This window comes from Ceratotherium simum, chromosome 36 (genome assembly GCF_057802395.1).
Source record: "Ceratotherium simum simum isolate JZ-2026a chromosome 36, ASM5780239v1, whole genome shotgun sequence".
Taxonomy (NCBI): domain Eukaryota; kingdom Metazoa; phylum Chordata; class Mammalia; order Perissodactyla; family Rhinocerotidae; genus Ceratotherium; species Ceratotherium simum.
Window position 1 is genome coordinate 30,799,362 of NC_141935.1, and position 25,379 is coordinate 30,824,740.

General features: G+C 40.3%; 2 protein-coding genes across 2 annotated transcripts in view; one reads left to right on the forward strand and one right to left on the reverse strand.

Moving 5' to 3' along the window:
- ADSS2 (adenylosuccinate synthase 2) overlaps window positions 1-3,986 on the reverse strand; it is a 41,075-nt gene extending 37,089 nt beyond the window's left edge. Inside the window, exon 1 of the mRNA XM_014794676.2 lies at window positions 3,703-3,986. Coding sequence (XP_014650162.2) covers window positions 3,703-3,948 — 246 coding nt within the window. The 5' untranslated portion in view covers window positions 3,949-3,986. The remainder of the gene's footprint in view (window positions 1-3,702) is intronic.
- A 1,740-nt stretch (window positions 3,987-5,726) lies between these two features.
- The window catches only part of CATSPERE (catsper channel auxiliary subunit epsilon), a 186,317-nt gene continuing 166,664 nt past the window's right edge, over window positions 5,727-25,379 (forward strand). Inside the window, exons 1-2 of the mRNA XM_087424248.1 lie at window positions 5,727-5,807; window positions 11,558-11,606. Coding sequence (XP_087280374.1) covers window positions 5,743-5,807; window positions 11,558-11,606 — 114 coding nt within the window. The 5' untranslated portion in view covers window positions 5,727-5,742. The remainder of the gene's footprint in view (window positions 5,808-11,557; window positions 11,607-25,379) is intronic.

Consider the following 25,379-nt stretch of genomic DNA (forward strand, 5'->3'; position numbering starts at 1 on the left):
GACATACAACTATCTCCTGGGGTTTTGGAAAAAAGAAATTTCTAGGGGTGATCCAGTCACCCATCAGTAAATATCTGTTGAGTATTTACTTCTTCTCTACCTCACATAGCACTCAGTGCCATGGAAGAAAACAAAAAAGGAACAAGTCCTCTTTTGGAGAAAACTTATATTCTAACAGGGAAAGGACAGTAATCCAAGAAAGCAAGATTTGACCAAGTATATCACACATTGGTATATACTTATATATTTGGGAAATACTATAAACTATATAAAAAGCAACCCTGATAGTCAGGAGACATAGAAATAGCAATTGTTATAAACCTGGAAGAATGTTTTACCTTAAACGCTAATTCTCTACCATCTTCAAAATTATGGGAAGTAGTTTGGGAGATAATTTTAGCTGTATAAGGTCAGGGCTTTAAATAACACTGAAGTTGTTCCTTTTCAAATTATCTTGCAACTTTTCTGATTATTTCAAGGAGAAAGTCTCAGTTTACTGTCGGTATGTCTTTTACACTTCTCTATCTCTTACTAATAGCAGGTTTCAGAGCTTTCAGCAGATACCAGCATCTGGCTACAAATTAACATTTTTTTCATTGTGTTTACTTTTATGGCAAGCTTTTACATACAGCAAGTGACAGGATATACTTTCCCTTTATAATTAATTTTACTTAATATTTTCTCTTTGTATTAACTGTAAAACCCTGGAAAGTAAACACAAAGAGAGGAAATACTGTTCCAACTATTCCTGATCACAGGGAGACTCATGCCTGTCGTTGTAACCAGGACTACCAAGCTTGCTTTCTCCAACAAGAAACAAGCCCTTGCTTAAGGCCTGGTATAAAAATGCAATAGTAAAATCTCTAGTTTCTACTCAACTAAATAAGGGAAACAAAGTATAGGAGTTTACTTTGAGAGAATTTGAGGGAAAAAACATTAAGAGACTCCCTAACAGAACTACTTTTGTGCTGCCAGAAAGGGGCCTTCCAATTCCCATCCTTTAACCCTTTGAAAAACCTGTACTGAGTGCCCTTCTCCACCCTGACCCTGGCCATGCTTGCTGATGTGACAGCTGTCCACCGGACTCTGAGCTCCTTGTAGGCAGTCTCTGCCCTTTTCAGCTTCTGGACTCTGGAGCTAAGCAGCCCCATGTAGATACTCACTATGTGAGTGCTGGATGAATGAAGTGCGCCTGGAGTTGGTCCTATACTTAATTCTTCTCTTTCTTAGAAGACATACCGATTTAAAACTGAGGCATCAGTAGTGGCTGTCCTTTGAATGAAAGTCCTGCACGCCTATTTACGGGTCTAGAGTATCCGTCGAGCTATAAATAATTCCTCAAAATCCTGCATCTGAAATCCAGGCCCTAAGTGCTCTGATGATGAAAATGCCACTAGCTTTGCATCTGTTCTTTCCAAAAAGGCATTTTATGTATTAAAATGTAAAGTTAAATGCAATGTCAGTTTTTCTTTTACAAACTGTATTTTATATTGGAAGAAATTCCCTATTTTATGATTCCATTGTTGAAATATGAACACATTATGTATATACCAGTTCTGGAGAAATAATCTATATAAAATTTGAGTTTATGGCATGAATATGACAGATATATATGTCATATGTATGATATAAAAATATACATTAAACTCTAATAAAGTACACATTTTCAATAATACACAAAACTTGAATCATCAAACAAGGCAATTCAAACTCAAAATGTCTTTCCTAATGTTGACTTTTCTCAGCTCTCTAGACACACTCATTAAGAATCTCAACATTCCATATTCAATTTTATAAGCTAGGAGAACTTCATTAAGTAGATATCAGCTTACTAGGACTGACCAAATAATATAAAGTTGCCAAGATGAATCACAAGAGTTGTGCTTAAATCTATTCATACTTATCCACTTTCACTAACAAGACTAAGAAGAATCCTAATGATGAGCTGTTAAAAGGCACTAGAAAAATATAAAGATTTTAGAATTATGTAAGGAAGGTAGTAAGTCACAAATTTATACGTGAGGAAAGTCTGCCTAACAAGTCTGCTCATACATTTCTCCTCTATCTTCAGCAAATATTTTAAAGGCAAACCTGGCTCCCTCTCAATCACGTCTCTCCAGACTTTGCAAGGGCATCAGATCAGATTGGTCCACGACCTCCTTCAAGACTACTTTCACAGTAACACCTTCTTCAATCTACAAACTAACTCTACTATTTTTCAAAGGGATATTACAATTGAGGATCTTTTACAATAAATGCCATAATGGTTACCTTTCCAAAACCTTTTCCAACCCATAATGTAGCTCAACTTGAGTACTACTATTTCCAGGGAAGGAAGATGTCAGGAATGACAGTGAAGGAGACAAACAAGCCTCGGCCTCTCTCCCCTTCTACCCAGCAAGAGATAGGTCTTCTCACACTTCTTTCCCCACAGCATGGCCAGATCTGAATTTAAGACAACGGGAAGGTGAAGACTGGGCTTCTGGAGCAGCTCCGAAGGCAGTGTAGGGCAGGAGTCATGGGCAGCACCTCCAAGAGTGTTATTAAGGAAGGTATGTGTGTTGCCAGAGGCGTGAAGGAATAGAAGGCTGGGAGGCAGGGGGGGTGGTGGGGCACTGGGTACGACAGCCATCTCAGCCAAGGAAGGGAAGGGGGCAGCCTTCTGCATGCTAAAAACAAGATAAGCCAGAATATTTGCATTCAGCTTTTTATGTACCTGTGATTACCGTGTCTGCATGCTCAAATGGTTCTCAATTTTAGGCAAAAAGCTTCCAATCAAGTGGGCCTACTCCCCTGTTAGAACACACCCAGCATGGCATCATCATGTTGCGCCACGTCCATGCAATAAAGACAAAATACTCTCACCACCCGAAGACACAGCAGTTACCTTCAAACACCACATTACAGTCTGTTTTGAAAGCGGTTATTGCTCAACTACGTCGCATTTTGAAGTTGGTAAGCCTTCACAAAGGCCTAACCTCTGGGCTGCTTCAAAGCAAACGACCAATAGGAGGAAAACTTACAGTGAAAACCACGTGTCTCCCGGGAGGAAGTGCATTACCGCTCTATTTCCCGCAAGTTCCCTCTGACCGTGAGCCTAACAATGCGAATACTTCTAAACACCAGACACGACGTCCACGGATCTACCTGCCTCACTCTCAAAGGGCTGGGATTCCCTCCTCCGGGACCAACAAGGAAAACTAACTCCTCCTTAATATCAATACAGGGGTGCGGAGAGAAGCCCCGGGGCCAGTGAGCGGCGCAGGGCCCGGAGGCGGGCTCTCGTGTCAACAAAGTGGGCCGGGGGCGGGCACAGCCCTGCGAACTCGGGCCTGCAGGGGCGGCGGGTGTGGACTGCAGGGCGAGCCGGGGCAGTGCGCTGCCCCTCGGTCTCCGGGTGGGGGTGATGCGGGCTCGGAGCCGCGCAGGGGGCAGCACCTCCCACCCGGACCGCATCCCTTTCCCCCGCGGCCCCCGCCCAGGGCCGAGTCCGAGCCCAGACCGACACCCGGCCCGGCCCGGGCACGTGCACCCCCGAAGCCCCCGCCCCCGCACGCTGCCCCAGGGCCGCCCAGCCCGAGACCCCCGGTCAGGGGGCTCCGATCTCCCGCCACTTGCCCCGCCGCCGCCGCTCAGGCAGGAGGCCCTGGAGGTCCCGGTCCTGCGGCCGGCGAGCCGGGCTCCGGCCGCGCCCGCCCTCACCTGGCAGCGGCACACGATGTCGGCGTCCTGCGCTAGCAGGTCCACCACCTTCCCCTTGCCCTCGTCGCCCCACTGCGCGCCGAGCACCACCGTCACCCGGTTGCCCCCGGGCCGCGCCCGCGGGCGGCCGCAGTCGCCGTTGGGCAGCGAGGACGCCGCCGGGTGGGCCTCGGAGAGCGCCATGGCTGCGGCCGCGAGGACAGCCCGAGGGGACGCGCGACCTGAGGCGCCGGGGCCGCAGCACATGCGGAGGAAGAGGGAGCCAGAGGCGGCCCCGCCCCGCGGCCGCCGCCCTCGGCCGGGCCCGCCCCGCGCCGCCCCGCCTCAGCCCGTCCGGGACCCACACCGCCGGCGCAGGCCGGCCTCGGCGGCACCGCCCGAGGAAGAGGCCGCCACCGCCCGCCGCCGAGGCCACGCCCCTTCCGCGGCGGCGCGCCGCTCCTAGCCAACCCCGCGAGAGGACGGGGTGGGGGCGGGGCTTAGAGCGCGCCTCAGCCTCGACGCCCCGCCCGCCCGGCCCTTCTCCCGCCTTTCAAACCGGAGAGGCGCGCAGGTGCGTGCTCCAGCGTCGGACTACAACTCCCGGCATGCAACGCTCTGGGCTGAAGTGACGGATTGCGCTGCCGTAGTGTCTGCCGTGTGCGGGGTTGCAGTGTCTGAAAGTGTTCATTTTCACAATTATCTTTTAATAATTTGTTTTTAAAAAGGGGTGAAGTAGGGTGTACAAGATACAAAGGGTGGAATTTTAAAATATAGATCGGATGGAATTGGAACGTATAGGTTTAGAATTGGAAAGTAAAGGTCTAGAAGTAAGAACAGAGATGGGGACAGAGACCAAAAAAGGCAGACTCGGAAGTAAAGCAATAAGGTAGAGGACGTTAGACCTGAAAATCTAGAGACCTTTCTCCTGTTTCACATTAGTAACAGAGGCTCAGAGAGGATGTCACAAGTATATGCCGGATACTGGAATGCACTTAGCTCTTTTAATTCCCACAACCGTGTGAGCTAGGTAGTACTATCTTATCCTTAGGTTACGGGATTTAAAAGTTAACTTGCGCTAGTGAGAGCTTAATTCCTACCTAGACAGTCTGAGTCCAGAGCCCACGCCCGTTTCTGTATATTCCACTGCTTTTAATGTTTCAGTTGCGGCTAGATTCTGAAGTATACCTACTGCTGATCTAATGCTCTTCCAGCTGCAAAGCAAATTAATTATGACATCTAATTCTAATATAAAGTTGCTTTGGAAAAAAGTGGGAATAAAATCACCTTAAAGATTAGTGTCTCCCAAATTATATTTATTCAATCTAGTTCTCTAATGGTCCCTAGAACGTATTTTAGTATTTTACTACTATTTTTATTCAGTGATTCATTTGGTCAGTAAATATTGAGAACCTACACAAACTAAGATTGTGCTGTGCACTGATGACATAAGAAGGAATAAAGATACAATTGCAGCCCTCAAGAATTCAGATTATTTGGTCCACTGACAAGTAAACAGATAAATTATAATACTATGTGATAACTTTGGTGTTTGTTTATCTTGACTCTACCACAAGAGTACAAGCCCCTTTGTAAACCAGAATGCCGTCATATTTCTTTGTACTTAGTGAACGAGGTAGTTTTGGGCATAAAGTAGGTGCTCAATAAACACACGTTACGGTTCATGTCTGTTCAACTTAAAAGTCACTTACGGAGTGCCAGCTCCCTGGTTAAGTACTGCCAGATATGTATTTGCTCTTGCAGTGGTTTTATACAGTCACAACGAAGATCTGGACTAAAAGAGACACTGATTAGCGTAAAAGTTTCACCTTCATTCAGTCAACTCGGATTTTCCGAAGTGGTTTTGCTATTTCACTCCAAAAAAGCATGGTTCTGCCTTTCCTAAAACCGGGTTTACATTTCGGACTCCAGCGCTACCTTGGAGGCGCCCGGCGCGTCCGGGTGGCGGCGCACGCGCACTCGGCCTCGCGGGCGAGCGCCTGCAGCGCGGGGCCGGGGCGGGCGAGGCGCGGGCGGTTGCGCGGAGGCGGCGCCGGCGCCATGTCCTCCCCGGGGGCGGCGGTGCTGCTGTGGTGGCTGAGCTGCGGCGGCTCGGCCCTGTGGAGGTAGAGACGCCTGGCGCGGGCGGGGCGCGGGCGGGGGTCGCCCCCGGGCCGAGCAGGCGGGCCCCACCCGACGCCCCGGAGTCCCGGGACCACCAGCCCTTGCAGACCGCCGCCGCGCCCCCCGCTCCCGGAACCGGCGCCGGCCGCCACCTTCCGAGAGCTTGAATGAACTGAGGGCGGAAAATGAGGGGGCGCGGTTAGGCTTGGCTCCGCCCCCCAGGTTCCCGCAGTGGGGTCGTGGGGCCTTCACGTCGGCGTCCTCTGGACGGCTGAGCCCCGGGAATCCTGAGGCCGGTCGCCTCCTCCTCCTCCTGCCTGAGCGGAGAGTCGCCTCCCGCGCCCGGGGGCGCGGGCGGGGTGGGGCGCTCCCCTAGGATACCGGGTAGTTGCTGTTTTACATTTGGTTGTCGCAGTCGAGTGATTTGTGAAAAAGTGCTTTATAAACTGTGAACGCTGTGCAAAGGTCAGGAAAGGTAACTCCTGTATGGAGTTGATTTGGGGAATGAAAACTTGAAAGTTCGGAGAGATCCGCAATGCCACTTTGATGTTTGTTTGCTATTCAGTAACTCCTGGATGCAAAAGTGCATCAAAATATTTTAGAAGGACTTTCAACATAGGTTAAAATACGGATGGTTAGCCAGAAAAGTCACATTCTGCGAATATTTTGGTTAATGGAAGTTTTGCTATGACAATAATTATTACCCGCTAACGTTCAAGTGTAAGAATACCAACAAGAAATCAAACCATTACAGATGTTTTCAGAGGGAAGGGATCCAGCACCTCAATGGACAGGTGGAGGGGTCAAATCCAGAGGAAGGGTAGCCATTGGAAAGGGTCAGCGAAGTAGTGAGAAAGAGCAAAATCCCCGTAGCCTTCTGAGAGAACTTCGTAAGCCTTAATTTTCTCGTCTTTAAAACCATAAAACCTATGTCATGGGGTTGTTATGAGGTCTGAAAGCAATGATATGTTTAAAGCTCTCAGCACGTGCCTGGCAAACAATGGATCCAAATAATGTTAGCTGATATTATTAAGAACAGCCTGTGAACTCAGGGAGTTGATAGACTTTGTTCTGTTGTAGGCCAGAGTCACCAAACTTTTCTGTAAGTGACCAGGTAACTAAATATTGTGGGCTTTTCAGGCAATACAATCTATGTTGCAACTACTGGACTCTGCCATGTAGAGGAAAGCACACACCAACAAAAGTAACCAGATGGCTGTGCTGTGTACCAAGAAAAATTTATTTGCAGAAACAAGTGGAATTTGGGCCACAGAACATAGTTTGCCAACCCTTGGTCTACAGTCATAATTGAAGAAAATACTAAATTTTAGTTAGAGGTTAATGAAGACACAGATGTTCTTTTTTCCCATGGTAGTCAAAGACTTCCTGAATTGTATTTCTTTTTTTTTTTTTTTCTGTGAGGAAGATCAGCCCTGAGCTAACATCCATGCCAAACCTCCTCTTTTTGCTGAGGAAGACTGGCCCTGAGCTAACACCTGTGCCCATCTTCCTCCACTTTATATGGGATGCCGCCACAGCATGGCTTGACAAGCCCTGTGTCAGAGCGCGCATGGGATCCAAACCCCGGCCGCCAGCAACTGAGCGAGCGCACTTAACCACTATGCCCTGGGGCCAGCCCCTGAATAGTATTTCTTAATAAGATGTTTTTTAAAAGACAAAATTTCTTAAACAGTAGAATGAATTTTTATTTTATTGTTAGCTTTTTTGGGGGTGGGGTGGATGTCTTATTTAAGAAATCCTTCCCTGCCCAAGGTCTAAGAGCGATTTACCTAAATTTTCTACTAAGAGTATTAACATTTTGTTTTTGACATTTCTTATCCCAATAGAATCGGTTTTCTTGAATGGTATAAGGTAGGAATGCAATTACTTCTTTTTCCTTATGAATCCAGAACCATTTTTCCAGCTCCATGTATTGCATAGTCACTCTTTTCCTCGATTGGTCTGACATATCACCTCTGTCCTATATACATCTTCCATGTGGACGTATGTCTATGTCTGGGTTTGCTATTCTGCTCCATTTGGTTGGTCAGTTTGTCCATCGCTGCACCAATACCACAAGGTCTTAATTGTTGTAGCTTCATAATAAGTCATGGTATCTAGTGGGCAAGTCTTCCCCTCCGTGTTCTTTTCCAGAAGTGCCCTGGTCATTCTTGGACTTTACACTTTCACATAAATTTTAAAATCTGATTATCGAGTACCATGAAAAACTCTTTTAGGATTTTGATTGGAATCACAATGAATCTATAGGGCACTTTGGGAAGAAATGACATCTTTATGAATATTAAATCTTCCTATCCGATGAACATGGTGTATCTCTATTTAGATCTCCTGCAAAAATGGGCTCTGTTTCCTCCTTTTCTGTCTTATGCTTCTAATTTATTTTTCTTATTGCATCAGCTAAGACCTCCAATACGATGTTGAATAGAAATGGTTATAGTGGCATACTTCTCCCATTCCAGATTTTTAAGAGAAGGTACTAATGTTTCCCCATGGAGATATTGTTTACTTTAGGTGTTCAGTAGCTACTCTTTATCATGGAAATTTCCTTGCTTTTCTGATTTACAAATTTTTTAAATTATGAATTTAAATGAAATTTTATCATATTTTTTTCATCTATTGAAACAATTGTATTTTTTCCCTCTAATATGTGTAGTGAGTTTCCTTTGTTGAGTTTTCTAATAAAATCATCTTTGCATACATAGGATAAATCTACCTTGGTCATAGTTTATTATCTCTTTATGCCAGTCGTATCCAATTTGCAAATATTTTCTCTAGGATTTTTATATCTACATTTTTCTTTTTCATAATGGTTTGGTTTTGATATCAGTGTTACACAAGCTTTACAAAGTGAGTTGGAGAGGACTAGCTCTTCTTCAGTTGTTTGGAAGAGTTTGTGTAGGGTGGGGGTAATTCGTTCCTTGAAAGTTGTGATAGGATCATATCTAAAGCCCCATGCCCTGTGTTATAGGGGAGACTTTAAACTAGTGCTTTAACTCCTGGAATGGCTATAGAACTATCTAGGCCTTTTTTTCCCTTCTGGACTCAGTTTTGGTAATATATATTAAAATGTCTATCTCATGTAATTTTTCAAAATCGTCACATAATTGAGAATATTTCCTTATGTTTTTATGCTTTACTTTTTCTGTAATTATAGTCTCTTTTCACTAATATTATTTAATTGTATCTTCTTTCCCTTTTTTGTCCTGATCAGTCTTGTCATAAGCTCATCTGTTTTATTCATCTTTGTATTTTTGTTTTCTATTTTATTGATTTCTTTTTTCATTTTTATCCTTTTCTTCTATTTTCTGTAGGCTTATTCTGAAACTCTTTCTTTAACTTCTTAAACCAGATATTTAGTTAATAGTTCTTGGTTTTTATTCATTTCTAATATGATAGTTAAAGGTATTAATATCCCATATAGTACTGCTTTGCTGTATACTGTAAGAAATGATATGTAATCTTTTCCTTATCATTCACTTCTAGATAGTTTTAACTTTCATCATTATTTCTTCTATAGCCCTTGACTTGTTTAAAAGTTTGTTTTTTAATTCCAAATTTGTAAAGATTTTGATTATCTTTTTAATAACGTCTCCATTTCTTGTACTATAATCAGAGAGCAGGGTCTACACGATACCTGTTCTTTGAAATTTATTGAGACTTGCTTCATGGCCTCATAGATGATCAGTTTTTATAAATGTTCCATGTGCACTTGAAAAGATTGTCTTTTCTCATGCTACACTAGTTCTATTGCGTCACACTTGTAATGGATTGATCTTTGTCTCTGAAAATACTTTTTGTCTCAAAGTCTTTTTGTCTTATACTAATATATTCACCTTATTTTCAGTGGGGCTTGGACTTGCTGTGGGAATCCTGTGCTTCCTGCAATATATGGTTCTCCCATGCATGGTTTAGCACGATCTTCTGTCAGATGCCTAAGAGTATGACATATCTAGGACCAGTTCCTGGACAGATATAGTAGGATGAACAGGGGATATGAGAGGAAAAGTTTACCAAAGAGTATACTCTTTAGCCTGGAGAGAGAGACAAAAAAGTGAAGTCAGGAAGGGACTCATCTCTTGGGAGATGAAGGAGGGGGTAAAGGTCAAGCATTCTCTTTGATTTGGGGGAACTGGTAGAGGGAAAATACACTAGAGAGAATAGGAAAGACACATTCTTATGGTCCAAGAGTGAGATGACAGTGCCCCTTTCATTAAAAAATAGTATTAGCACACGGTCCATCTGCACACCCCACACCTGTGGTCCTCCCAGATCCATTTCCAGCAATAATACATTAAATACATGACGTAATTAAGGAAGCAAGGATGGGAAGGTGTTATCCTCGCTGTCTGTGATGAAATTAATAAATTAAATATGACTCTTCTAGCTACTGTTCCCTCCATACCCTGTCCCCAGCCCCAGTACAGCCGAAAGCTGATGCAGGAGCAGGTGGGGAAAGAGGGCTTGCCAGGAAAGGTGGTTTTATCATTTAGCTACCAGATTTCATCCACAAATTAAATTGCATACTTTAACTTTGGAAATTAAAATACAAAATCTGCCACTTGTATTTTTCTCTCTCCTGAGGTTTCTGTCTGTCTTTGTGTAATGAGAGAGGTCTTATATTAGATTCATAAGAAGGGGGAGGTGGTTGATGCTTGAAAAAAAGCCTTCGATGAAAATATTTTTCATTTTAATTGATAGGGATATATAAAAATACATAAACGTGTTTTCATATTTGAACTGTAGGATATAAAATGTGTTTCATATAGTGACTGACATCTGTTAAAAATAAGAATTCAGAATGCCGTTAAGGCTTGTATAATTCTGATAAAGGAGTTACGTAGTGATGACCAGCAATTCCACACACACACACACAGAACTTGCCTCTGATTTAAGATTTTAGAGATGGAGCAGTTCCGATGGCAATTAGGTGTGTGATGTAGACATGGAATAGGTTATTGAAGCAGAGGGAAGGTGGAAGGATTTTAAGGTGCTGCTTCATGATAGCCCCTGGCCACCTGCGGCTTTTGAGACCTTGAAATGTGGCTAGTCCAAAATGAGATGTTTTGTAAGTGTAATTACACTGGATTTCAAAGACTTAGTATTAAAAAAAAAGTAAAATATCTCAGTAATTATTTTTTGTATCAATTACATGTTGAATAAAATATATTTTTAAAATCAACTTTACTTGTTTCTTCCTGTGCTTTTAAGGTGATTACCATGTACACATAAATTACCACGTGCACGTAAATTTTTAAGTACATAGGTGGCTCGCACTATGTTTTTATTGGACTGTGCTGCTTTAGATAGATCATATGGACAGAAATTAAAGTATTCTGGATAATAGAAATGATAATGATCAAGGACTCACAGAAATTTGCGCTTTACTTCAGTGTTTTGAATAAGAAATACTGTTTTTTGGATTTCCAATCTTTATGCATTTTCTTTTAAGTCAGTTTATAAGTGAAGGAGAGAGAACCAATATTCTTCAACAGTTTTCATCCTAGAACAAAAACAAAAACAAGATGTAAAAGTATTTAGTTCTCACTGTAGTGTCTCCAGATACTACAGTGATGAGTGGAGGTCACTGATATCCCCAGGTGTAGCTCTGACTGGTTCTTGGGCAGAAATGTAAAGCTCTCGGCAGCCCAGGCATGCTCTGACCATGTATAGAATCTGCTTATTTGGAGGAGAAATTAGTTTTAATATTCATATTTGACCTTTTCCTCTGCAGGTATTCCAGTAACAGCCCAAACTACCGCATTTTTAGTACCAGAAGTACTGTAAGTGTTTAATTTTTTTTAAACTATACTTATTATTTCTTTTGATCTTAGAGCAGAGAGCAGAGTTACTCATAGTCAGTTGTATAGCACAGTGTCCTTTTTATTTCATTTCCTTCATCTCATTTATTTTCCTCATATAGATCCCCTCTTCAATAAACATCCTTAAATATGTATGTAGGAAAAATAGGCAGTGTTGTTCTGAGTGTTTTTGTGATTTAACATTCACAAGATGCTGTTAGGATACAAGTAGGATGACCATACAATATACTGTCTACACTGTTGAGAATGAAAAATTGTGCTATTAATAGTTATGCTGGGGCAACAGGTATAAATTGGAACTGCCTAGACAAACCAGGATGTGTGGTCACCCAAGGCATAGACTTCATTCTCTGTATTACTTTTTTTAATTCAATACTATGTATGTGTGTGTATTTTATTTATATATTCACCCAATGATGGATGCATGGCTTCCTACCTCCACAAACAACTCTGTGATGAATGCCCTTCTATGTGTCCTTTTGTGGATCTGTGCAATAGTTTTTCAGCTGTGGTTGCTGGGACATCAGGAATATAGACACTTAATTTAAGTAAATTCTTAAAGATTGTTTCCAGAATGGCAATCACAATTTATACCCTCACCCACTGCACTCTTCACCAAAATTTGGTATTATTGAATTTTCTACTTTTTTACCAATCTCATCAGTATATAATATTAGCTTATTGCTATTGTTATTTTCAATTCTATGATAACTAGTGATTTTGAGCATCTCTTCCCATATTTATGCAGGATCTTATGTGAATTGCCTGTTCATACTTTTTGCCCATTTTCTATTTAATTTTCGGCCCTTTTCTTGTCTGTTTACAGAGTGCTGTCTACATTCTTCTCTCTATATTAACTAAATGTTGGGTTTTTTTTTTAATTTTTTGTTTATTGCAGTAACTTTGGTTTATAACATTGTAAAAATTTCAGGTGTACATCATTATACTTCTATTTCTGCATAGATTACATCATGTTCACCACCAAAATACTCATTACAACCCATCACCACACACATGTACCGAATTATCCCTTTCACCCTCCTCCCTCCCCCCTTCCCCTCTGGTAACCACCAATCCAATCTCTGTCCCTATGTGTTTGTTTATTGTTGTTATTATCTACTACTTAATGAAGGAAATCATACGCTATTTGACCTTCTCCCTCTGACTTATTTCACTTTGCATTATACCCTCAATGTCCATCCATGTTGTCACAAATGGCTGGATTTCATAGTTTCTTATGGCTGAGTAGTATTCCATTGTGTATATATACCACATCTTCTTTATCCATTCGTCCCTTGATGGGCACTTAGGTTGCTTCCAAGTCTTGGCTGTTGTGAATAACGCTGCAGTGAACACAGGGGTGCATGTACCTTTACAAATTGGTGTTTTCAAGTTCTTTGGATAAATACCCAGCAGTGGAATAGCTGGATCATATGGTAGTTCTATCCTTGATTTTTTGAGAAATCTCCATACTGTTTTCCATAGTGGCTGCACCAGTTTGCACTCCCACCAGCAGTGTATGAGAGTTCCCTTCTCTCCACATCCTCTCCAACACAGCTTGTTTCCTGTCATGTTAGTTATAGCCATTCTGATGGGCGTGAGGTGATATCTCATTGTAGTTTTGATTTGCATTTCCCGGATAGTTAGTGATTTTGAACATCTTTTCATGTGTCTGTTGACCATCTGTATATCTTTTTTGGGGGAATGTCTGTTCAGGTCTTTTGCCCATTTTTTAATTGGGTTGTTAGTTTTTTTGTTGTTGAGATGCATGAGTTCTTTATATATTTTGGAGATTAAGCCCTTATCAGAAGTATGGTTTGCAAATATCTTCTCCCAATTGTTAGGTTGTCTTTTCACTTTGTTGATGGTTTCCTTTGCTGTGCAGAAGCTTTTTAGTTTGATGTAGTCCCATTTGTTTATTTTTTCTATTGTTTCTCTTGCCCGGTCAGACGTGGTGTTTGAAAAGATGTTGCTAAGACCGATGTCGAAGAGTGTACTGCCTATGTTTTCTTCTAGAAGTTTCATAGTTTCAGGTCTTACATTCAAGTCTTTAATCCATTTGAAGTTAATTTTTGTGTATGGTGTAAGGTAAGGGTCTACTTTCATTTTTTTGCATGTGGCTGTCCAGTTTTCCCGACACCATTTGTTGAAGAGACTTTCTTTTCCCCATTGTATGTTCTTGGCTCCTTTGTCAAAGATTAGCTGTCCATAGATGTGTGGGTTTATTTCTGGGCTTTCGATTCTATTCCATTGATCTGTGTGTCTGTTTTTGTGCCAGTACCATGCTGTTTTGGTTACTATAGCTTTGTAGTGTATTTTGAAATCAGGGAGTGTGATACCTCCAGCTTTGTTCTTTTTTCTCAGGATTCCTTTAGCTATTCGGAGTCTTTTGTTGTTCCATATAAATTTTAGGATTCTTTGTTCTATTTCTGTGAAAAGTGTTGTTGGAACTTTGATAGGGATTGCATTGAATCTATAGATGGCTTTAGGAGGTATGGACATCTTAACTATGTTAATTCTTCCAATCCAAGAGCATGGAATATCTTTCCATTTCTTTGTGTCTTCTTCGATTTCTTTCAGAAATGTTTTATAGTTTTCGGTGTACAGATCTTTCACCTCTTTGGTTAAGTTTATTCCTAGGTATTTTATTCTTCTTGTTGCAATCGTAAATGGGATGGTATTCTTAATTTCTCTTTCTGCTACTTCGTTGTTAGTGTACAGAAATGCAACTGATTTTTGTATGTTGACTTTGTATCCTGCAACTTTACCATATTCGTTTATTACTTCTAAAAGTTTTCTGGTGGATTCTTTAGGGTTTTCTATATATAAAATCATGTCATCTGCAAATAGTGATAGTTTCACTTCTTCCTTTCCAATTTGGATCCCTTTTATTTCTTTCTCTTGCCTGATTGCTCTGGCTAGGACTTCCAATACTATGTTAAAAAGGAGTGGTGACAGTGGGCATCCTTGTCTGGTTCCCGTTCTTAGAGGGATAGCTTTCAGTTTTTCACCATTGAGGATGATATTAGCTGTGGGTTTCTCATATATGGTCTTTATTATGTTGAGGTACTTTCCTTCTACACCCATTTTATTCAGAGTTTTTATCATAAGTGGATGCTGTATCTTGTCAAATGCTTTCTCTGCATCTATTGAGATGATCATGTGATTTTTATTCTTCATTTTATTAATGTGGTGTATTACGGTGATTGATTTGCGAATGTTAAACCATCCCTGCATCCCTGGAATAAATCCCACTTGATCATGGTGTATACTCTTTTTAACGTATTGTTGTATGCAATTTGCTAGTATTTTGTTGAGGATTTTTGCATCGATGTTCATCAGTGATATTGGCCTGTAGTTTTCTTTTTTTGTGTTGTCCTTGTCTGGTTTTGGTATCAGGGTAATGTCACCTTCGTAGAATGAGTAGGGAGCTTCCCCCCCTCCTCAATTTTTTGGAAGAGTTTGAGAAGGATAGGTATTAAGTCTTCTTTGAATATTTGGTAGAATTCACCAGGGAAGCCGTCTGGTCCTGGACTTTTATTTTTGGGGAGGTTTGTGATTACTGTTTCGATCTCCTTACTGGTGATTGGTCTATTCAAATTCTCTACTTCTTCTTGATCCAGTTTTGGAAGGTTGTATGATTCTAAGAATTGATCCATTTCTTCCAGATTGTCGAATTGGTTGGCGTATAGCTTTTCATAGTATTCTCTTATAATCTTTTGTATTTCTGAGGTGTCTGTTGTAACCTCTCCTCTTTCATTTCTGATTTTACTTATTTTGCCTTCTCTCTTTTTTTGTTGGTGAGTCTAGCTAAAGGTTTGTCAATTTTGTTTATCTTTTCAAAGAACCAGCTCTTGGTTTTATTAATGTTTTCTATTGTTTTTTTGGTCTCTATTTCATTTATTTCTGCTCTGATTTTTAATATTTCCCTTCTTCTACTGATTTTGGGCTTTGTTTGTTCTTCTTTTTCCAGTTCCTTTAGGTGCATTGTTAGATTGTTTATTTGAGATTTTTCTTGTTTGTTGAGATAGGCCTGTATCGCTATAAACTTCCCTCCTAGAACCGCTTTTGCTGTATCCCACAAATTCTGGCATGTTGTATTTTCATTTTCATTTGTCTCCAGGTATTTTTTGATTTCTTCTTTGATTTCTTCATTAACCTAGTCGTTGTTCAGTAGCATTTTGTTTAATCTCCACGTATTTGTGGCTTTTCTGATTTTCTTCCTATAGTTGATTTCTAGTTTCATACCGTTGTGGTCAGAAAAGATGCTTGGTATTATTTCAATCTTCTTAAATTTATGGAGACTTGTTTTGTGGCCTAATATGTGATCAATCCTGGAGAATGTTCCATGTGCATTTGAAAAGAACGTGTATTCTTCTGTTTTTGGATGGAATGCTCTGTATATATCTACTAGGTCCATCTGTTCTAGTGTGTCGTTTAAGGCCAATGTTTCCTTATTGATCTTCTGTTTGGATGATCTATCCGTTGGTGTAAATGGAGTGTTAAAGTCCCCTACTATTATTGTGTTACTGTCTATTTCTCTTTTTGTGTCTGTTAATAATTGCTTTATATATTTAGGTGCACCTACATTGTGTGCGTAGATATTTACAAGTGTTATATCCTCTTGTTGGATTGTTCCCTTGATCATTATGTAATGCCCTTCTTAGTCTCTTTTTTCAGTTTTTGTTTTAAAGTCTATTTTGTCTGATATGAGTACTGCTACCCCGGCTTTCTTTTCATTGCCATTTGCGTGGAATATCTTTTTCCATCCCTTCACTTTCAGTTTGTGAGTGTCTTTAGGTCTGAAGTGTGTCTCTTGTATGCAGCATATATATGGGTGTTGTTTTTTTATCCAATCAGCCACCCTATGCCTTTTAATTGGAGCATTTAGTCCATTGACGTTTAAAGTAGCTATTGATAAGTATGTACTTACTGCCGTTTTTTAAATTTTTTTTTTTCTCAGTGTTTTAGTAGTCCTTCTCTGTTCCTTTCTTCTATACAGAATTGATGGTCACTTTAGTTTGACCTCTGTCTGAAAGCTGTGCTCTTTAACTCCCCTCCTCCCTCCTTTTATGTTTTTGATATCATATCTAACCTCTTTTTTGTGCATTTGTATCCATTACATTCTAATCATGGAAATAGATAATTTTTCCTATTTGTGGTCTTCTCTTTTCCCCTTAAATCTGTCCCTTTAACATTTCTTGTAGCACTGGTTTCTTGGTGACAAACTCCTTTAATTTTTGCTTATCTGGGAAAATTTTGATCTCTCCTTCCATTTTGAATGATAACCTTGCTGGGTAGAGTATTCTTGGCTGTAAGTTTTTTCCTTTTAGCACTTTAAATATATCATGCCATTCTCTTCTAGCCTGTAAGGTTTCTGCTGAGAAGTCAGCTGATAGCCTTATGGGGTTTCCTTTGTACGTAACTTGACATTCTCTTGCGGCTTTTAGGATTCTCTCTTTATCTTTAATTCTGGACATTTTGATTATGATGTGTCTTGGTGTGGGCCTCTTTGGGTTTATCTTGTTTGGGGCTCTCTGTGCTTCCTGTACCTGGATGTCTGTTTCCTTCCTTAGGTTAGGGAAGTTTTCATCTATTATTTCTTGAAATAGATTCTCTGCCCCCTTCTCTCGCTCTTTCCTTCCGGGACACCTATAACACGGATGTTAGTGCGCTTGATGTTGTCCCAGAGGTCCCTTAGACTGTCCTCACTCTTTTTAATTCTTTTCTCTTTTACCTGTTCAGCTTGGGTAATTTCTTCTAGTCTTTCGTCCAGCTCACAGATCCGTTCTTCTGTATCCTCTACTCTGCTTTTGAGTCCCTCTAATGAATTTTTCATTTCCAGTATTGTATTCTTCATTTCTGATTGGTTCTTTTTTATATCTTCCATTTCGTTGTTGACATTCTCACTGAGTTCATCTATTCTTCTCCCCAGATCAGTGAGCATCCTTAACACTGTTAGTTTGAACTCTCTGTCGGGTAGGTTGCTCATTTCTGTTTCACTTAGTTCCTTTTCTGGGGTTTTGTCCTGTTCCCTTACTTGGAATGTATTCTTTTGCCTCCTCATTTTGCCTCTTTCCCTGTGCTTGTGTCTACATATTAGGTAGGTCAGCTACGTCTCTTGCTCTTGGATAGGTGACCTTATGTAAGTGATGCCTTAGGAGGCTTCCAGTGTGCTTCCCTCAGTTCTCAGTGTTCCAGGGTTGACCCCTATGTGGGCTACGTGTGTCCTTCTGTTGTGGGCTGTTTGCTCTCCCTGTAGGCACCCAGGGAGGCTGAGTTATGCTCCTGGCCAGTTGTTGTAATGCTCAGCTGCTTGTAGTTGTTGTGGGCCGTTCAGTCTCTTTATCAGGTGTGGGGAGCCCCAGCACAGTTGGCTGCTAGTTCTAATACCACATTTGTGTTGCAGTATTTCTTTTAAGTGAGTAGGCCCCCACTGTGGCAGGTTGTTAGGCTCAGGGCCTTACAATTGCTGTAAGCCTCTAGCCTATTAGGTCTCTTGTCAGCTCTCTGAGGATTGCAGCTTGGTGGGGCTGGCCTCAGGCACAGGAGCACCCAATTGTTTTAGGCTTTGGAAGGTGGGACAAACCTCCTATGTGGGTCTTTGAGAAGCACAATTCTTCTGCAGCTGACAAGCCCTGCCACCCACAAGTCCACACACACAGTCAACACAGTCCTGCCCCATATGAGTGCCCCGACCTCCCCCAGCGGTCCCCGTCTTTCCACGGCGGGAGCCCCACACACTCCGCCACTGCCCCACACTCTCCACCCGCTCCTTGTGCACACCCTGCCCCGCTCAAGTCGGCTCAGTTGCCAGGCTGCAGAGAATCCAGTCACCAATCTATGCAGGCCCACAAGTTGCGTGCGGGCTTGTTGTTGGGTGGGGCCAGTCTCTAGGGTGGGCTGCCTGCCCTGGCTGAGCTGGATTAAATCGGTGCTCTAGCGGGTGGGGCAGACCCTGGGCTAGTAGGCTTCAGGGAGAACTCCAATGGCATCTGTGTCAGCACACTCACACCAGGCCACAACAATGGCTGCTGCCAATGTCCCAGTCCCTGGAGAGGTCTCACCCCTCACCGAGATGCACTCAGGGCCTATTAGGTGAGTCTCTTGTCACCAAAGCACTATCCACCTTTCTTTCTGGTGATTTTAGGATGCTTTCTGAAACAGGTGAGTTTGCGCATGGGCCCTTTAAGAGCCAGTTTTAGTTTCTTTGTGAACCGGGTTTTCTGGGGGTCCTCCCCAGTGCTTTAGTAGCAGGCAAAGTCAGATATTATGCTGCTGGTCTCGATTTTGCTGGGCCCACAAAATGCCCACAGTGGGGGCGCTCCCGGCTCAGGGCCCCGCGCCTCCAGGGAGGTTGCGGACCCGTGAGCTGCTCCCGGCGGCCGTGGAGCTGGCGGCTTGTGAAGGCGGCATTTTTCCTCTCCAGAAGGAAGTCTCTGCCTCTTCTACCTCAGTTAGGATTGTCCGTTGTTGCAGGAGTTCCTCTTATCCAATTTTCAGTTCTGTCTCAGGGGTAATTTTTCCACAAGTAGTTGTAAATTGGCTGTGTCCACGGGAGGAGGTGAGTTCCGAGTCTGCTTATGCCGCCATCTTGACTTCCTCTTAAATGTTGGTTTTAAATGTTTCAGTTATCATTTCATCTAATCCTTAACTTTGCCCATGGATACTTCACTTAAAAAAAAAAAAAGCAAACTTTTGTTGAGCCACACCCCTTCCTTTTTGACCTTATAATTTATACTTTTTTGGAGTCTTATTTGAGAAAGATCCTTGCCTACCATGAGTTACAAAGATTTTTATCCTACATTTTCTTTTATACACTTTATATTTTTACCTTTCAAATACAGGTCATAAATCCATCTGGAGCCTGCCTTGTATATAATATAAGGTAGGCATTCACATCACTTTCTCCATATAATGAACCAGCATCTATTAAACAACTTATTTTTTCCCTGTTATTTTTCTAGTATCATATTTGTTCCATATACAGATGGGTTGATTTCTGAACTCTCTTCTTTCCTATTGCCAGATTTGACTGATCCTGTTTGTTACATGTTATTTCGTCTAGTTGCAGTTCAGTTCCAATGCTGTATAGTCTTTCCTTGAATTAGCATACCACAATATGTGTATCATTCTACTGTAGATAAGCAAAAAGGTTGTTTCCATTTTTAGTGTACTATGATTAGGGCTTCAATGAACATTTTTATGCCTATCTTCTAGTTAACATATGTATGCATTTCTTTTGGGTATACACCTAGGAGTGGAATTGGTAAGTCATAGGGTATATGAGTATATTCAGCTTTAGTAAATGGGGCCAAAAGATTTTACAAAGTAATTGTTTGGCTTCCATATTATATTTATATATATGTTATTGTATTTACATTATTCAAAACCAGGCAAAAGGAATCTATGTAAACTATATTTTCTTTAAAAGTATGCATTTGTTTTCAAATGTATTGCTATCCATTTCATTATAATCTTTGCTTACCATTTAAATTTCTGTTTCTAGTTATTTTTATTTCTCTAATATTATTTATTTATGTACTTTTATTTTCTTGAACAGCTTTGCTATATAATTGACCATTTTATTAATCTTTTTAAAAATTGCCTTTTTTTTTTATCTCTACTGTTCCTTTATCATTTTTATGTAGGTGGCAGAAATGTTTCATCCTTAATTGATAATTGGTCAGCAAAACAGTGGAGTTATGTCATTGCAGAAATGCAGATTGGGAGCCAGAGTTTGATTGTCAGCAAAGAAGGTCGATAAATGGCAAGAGATGATAAATGATAAAACCAGTGGTGTTACAGCTTGCTTGAAAATGATATTCAGAGAAAGAAAGAAAATATCGAGTGTACAGAAGATACTTTAGGCATTAAATAGTCCATGAATCTTCTTGATCAAAAGCATTTTTTTAAAAAATCCCTCTCCACCTATTTGCTTTTTCCAGAGCTTCAGACTGAGGGGCAGTCTTCAGGTTGGGCTCACATCTACAGGCCTCTGGAGGTCCTTTCAGGGAATGTAGGCCAGTGGACACCATCTCTGTGCTCTCGCTCTGCCTTGCTACAGCTCACTGGTATCTCCCAGGAAAGAGTTTATACACTCACCTAGAGCCCCAATTTTTGTGGGCCCAGGGCATACCTCCAGATTTCCTGGCTCTGATGGCCAGTGGAGTTTATGCTTGTGGTCCCACAAGACTGTATATATTTGCGTACTTTAAAAGCTGCTGCCTGAGGGTCTAGCTTCCAATCAGCCTGAATCTAGGTGCTGAATGATATCCTCCCCTTTGGGACACTGATAGGTCTTGGCACACCCTCAACTACTGGGAGCTATTAAAAATAAAATAGGCTGTTTGAACAATCATTAAGGCTTGAGAGCCAACCAAGAGCTAGGGCAGAGTTGAACAATAGGGCTTATGTCCTACATAAGGCCACTCTTTCAAGACTGGGAGAGTTTCATCTAATGCATAGAAACCAAACAGAGTCAAGAAAAATGAGGAAACAAAAGAGTATGTTCCAAACCAGAGAACAAGATAAAACTTCAGAAAAAGACCTTCATGAAATGGAGATAAGTAATTTACCTGATAAAGAGTTCAATATAATGGTCATAAAGATCTCACTGAACTCAAGAGAAGAATTAATGAACACAGTGAGAACTTCAACAAAGAGACAGAAAATATAAAAAGTACCAGATAGAAGTCACAGAGCTGTAGAAGACAATACCTGAACTAAAAAATACACTAGAGAGGTTCAACAACAGACTAGATGAAGCAGAAGAAAAGATCAGTGAACAGGGCAGTGGAACTTACCCAATCAGAGCAGAAAAAATAAAAAACGTGAAGACAGCTTAAGGGACTTATGGGACAACATAAAACAGACTAACATTTGTATTATAGGGGCCCCAGAAGGAGGAGAGAGAGAGAGAAAGGGGCAGAAAACTTATTTGAAGAAATAATGGCTGAAAACTGCCCTAACCTGGGGAAAGAAACAGACACCCAGATCCAGGAAGCCCAGAGCGTTCCAAAGAAGATGAACCCAAAGAGACCCACACCAAGACACATCATAATTAAAATGGCCAAAGTTAAAGACAAGGAGAGAATCTTAAGAGCAGCAAGAGAAAAACAACTTATTACATACAAGCCCATAAGGCTTATTACATAAAGCCATATTACATTAATATACATAATATAAATAAACATATAAATATACATAAAGGCCATATTACATAAAGCCATAAGGCTATCAGCAGATTTTTCAGCAGAAACTTTGCAGGCTAAAGGGAGTGGCACAATATATTCAAAGTGCTGAAAGAAAATAAATTCCAGCAACGAATACTCTACCCGGCAAAGTAATCATTCAGAATTGAAAGAGAGATAAAGAGTTTCCAGACAAGCAAAAGCTAAAGGGGTTCATCATCATTAAACTGGCCTTACAAGAAGTGTTAAAGGACTTCTTTAAGCTGAAAAGAAAAGATTCTAATTAGTAACAAGAAAACACATAAAAGTATAAATCTCACTAGTAAAGGTAAATATACAGAAAAGGTAGTGGATTAATTGCTTATAAAGCTAATATGAAGGTTAAAGACAAAAGTAGTAAAAAAGAACTATAACTACAATAATTAAGGAATACACAAGATAAAAATATATAAAATGTGACATCAAAAACATAAAACATGGGAGGAGATTGTGAAAATATAGAGCTTTAGACTGCAATCAAACTTAAGTTAACTAAAAATAGACTCTTATAAACATAAGTTCTTATATATAAGCCTAATTGTAACCACAATGCAAAAACCTAGAGTAGATACTCAAAAGATAAAGACCAAGGAATCTAAGCATACCACTGAAGAAAGTCATCAAACCACAAAGGAAGAGAGCAAGAGAAGAAGAAAAGAACACAGAGGAACTACAAATCAGCCAAAAAACAACAAAATGGCAATAAGTACATACTTATCAATAATTACTTTAAATGTAAATGACTAAATTCTCTAATCAAAGACATAGACTGGCTGAATGGATTAAAAAAACAAGATCCATCTATATGCTGCCTACAAGAGACTCACTTCAGATGTAAGAATGCACACACACTGAAAGTGAAGGGATGGAAAAAGATATTCCATGCAAATGGGAATCAAAAGAAAGCTAGGGTAGTTATATCAGACAAAATAGATTTTAAGATAAAGACTGTAATAAGAGACAAAGAAGGTCATAATGATAAAAGTATCAATCCAACAAGAAGATATAACATTTGGAAATATTTCTGCACCAACACAGGAGCACGTGAATAAAGAAAGCAAATATTAACAGACATTAAGGGAGAAATAGACAGCAATACAGTAATAACAGAGTAGTTGAATACCTCACTTTCATCAATGAATAGATCATCCAGACAGAAAATCAATAAGGAAACATTGGCCTTAACATGTTAGACCAGATTGACTTAACAGACATATCCAGAACATTCCATCCAATAGCAACAGAATACACATTCTCCTCAAGTGCACGTGGAACGTACTCCAAGATAGATCATATGTTAGCCACAACAAGTCTTAATAAATTTAAGAAGATTGATATCATATCAAGTATATTTTCTGACCACGATGGAATGAAACTAGAAATCAATAACAAGAATGTCCACACTACCCAAAGCAATCTACAATTTCAATGCAATCCCTATCAAAATTCCAACTGCATTTTTCACAGAAATAGAGGAAACAGTCCTAAGATTTATGTGGAACCATGAAAGACCTCAAATAGCCAAAGCAATCTTGAGAAGGAACAAAAAAGCTGGAGGTATCATACTTCCTTTTTCAAACTATATTACGAAGCTATAGTAAATCCAAACAGTATGGTATTGGCATTAAAGCAGACACATTGATCAATGGAAAAGAATAGAGAGCCCAGAAATAAACACATGCTTATACGGCTGATTAATTTATGACAAAGGAGCCAAGAATATACAATGGGGAAGGACAGTCTATTTAATAAATGGTAGTGTGAAAACTGGACAGCCACAGGCAAAAGAATGAAACTGGACCCTTATCTTATACCATACACAGAAATTAACTCAAAATGGATTAGAGACTTGAACATAAGACCTGAAATTATAAAACTCCTAGAAGAAAACATAGGTGGTAATCTCCTTGACATCAGTCTTGGCAATGATTTTTTGAAACTGACACCAAAAGGAAAGGCAACAAAAGCAAAAATAAGCCAGACTGTGTCAAACTAAAAAGCTTCTGCACAGCAAAGGAAACCATCAACAAAACGAAAAAACAACCTACAGAGTCGGAGAAAATATTTGCAAATCACATATCTGATAAGGGGTTAATATCCAAAATATGTAAAGAACTCATACAACTCAATAGCAAAAAAACAAACAATCCAATGAAAAAATGGGCAGAGGATTTGAATAGACATTTTTTCAAAGAAGACATACAGATGGCCAACAGGCACATGAAAAGGTGCTCAATATCACTAATCTTTGGGAAATTCAAATCAAACCACAGTGAGATATCACCTCACACCTGTTAGAATTTCTATTTCTGAAAAGATAAGAAATAACAAGTATTGGAGAGGATATGGAGAAAACGGAATCCTTGTACAGTGTTGGTGGGAATGTAAGTTGGTGCAGCCATTATGGAAAACAGTATGGAGTTTCCTTAAAAAATTAAAAATAGAACTACAATATGATCCAGCAATTTCACATCTGGGTATTTATCCAAAGGAAAGGAAAACACTAACTCCAAAAGATATATGCACCTCCGTGTTCATCGTAGCATTATTTACAATAGCCATGACATGGAAACAACCTAAATGTCCATTGAAGGATGAATGGATAAAGAAAATGTGGTCTGTGTACATATATATATATATATATATGTACACACACACATATATGTTTTACTTATAGTCTCTTGATTGTTTTTTTGCCTTCAATGTTTTTTGTTCAATTTTCATTCAAATATAATCTCCCATAGATATCTTTTAATTTAGTCTTCGTTTCCTTTACAATCATCTGTTTCATTTCCTAGTTCAGTCAACTCTTATTTCTATTTGTGGCTCATTTCTGTTCCTAGTTTGTGAATTTATAATTCATGATTTTTCTTTCTGTTATCACCAAATGCTTGTTTGAGGATATTTAATTCAGGTTAGGATGCTAGTTTGCAATTTTCTTCTGCTTTGTGGTTGGTTTTTTGAAGGCAATTTTATCAAGTGAAATGTTTTGATTTTCATTCTCTATTCTCTTGTAGTTTGTATAGATAAAGACTACTTATATCTATGAATTTCATAGACAGGTTGGCAGCTTGGGTTGGTTTAAAAGATTCCTAGTTAAGGTTTATTTTCTTCTCTCATTATAGCAAAGTGCAGTTATTTTAATTGATGGCTTTTTATTGGGGGTGTTGTATTTCCTTTGCTTTTTTGCGGGGGGAGATTGTAATGTCCTAACTTTCCCCCTCTTGATTCTTTTTCCCTTCGCCACTCACTCTCCAAAGGGTGTCTCCTCTTTCCTTTTATCTTCTTCTCTTCAGAAGTGATGCCTTTCTCAGGATCCCACCTCAAGTCTCACACACTTGTAATTCTCTTCCTCATAGTCAGTGCTCTAATCTTGCAGTATTTTTTTTGCACTTAAGAGTGTACTTTCTCTTTCTGTCAGTGATTTTAATTCAGTCTTAACATTTTGTCCCTGTCTTTTCTCTTCCCTGCAGTTTTTCAGGAGCCCTCTTACTCTCCATAA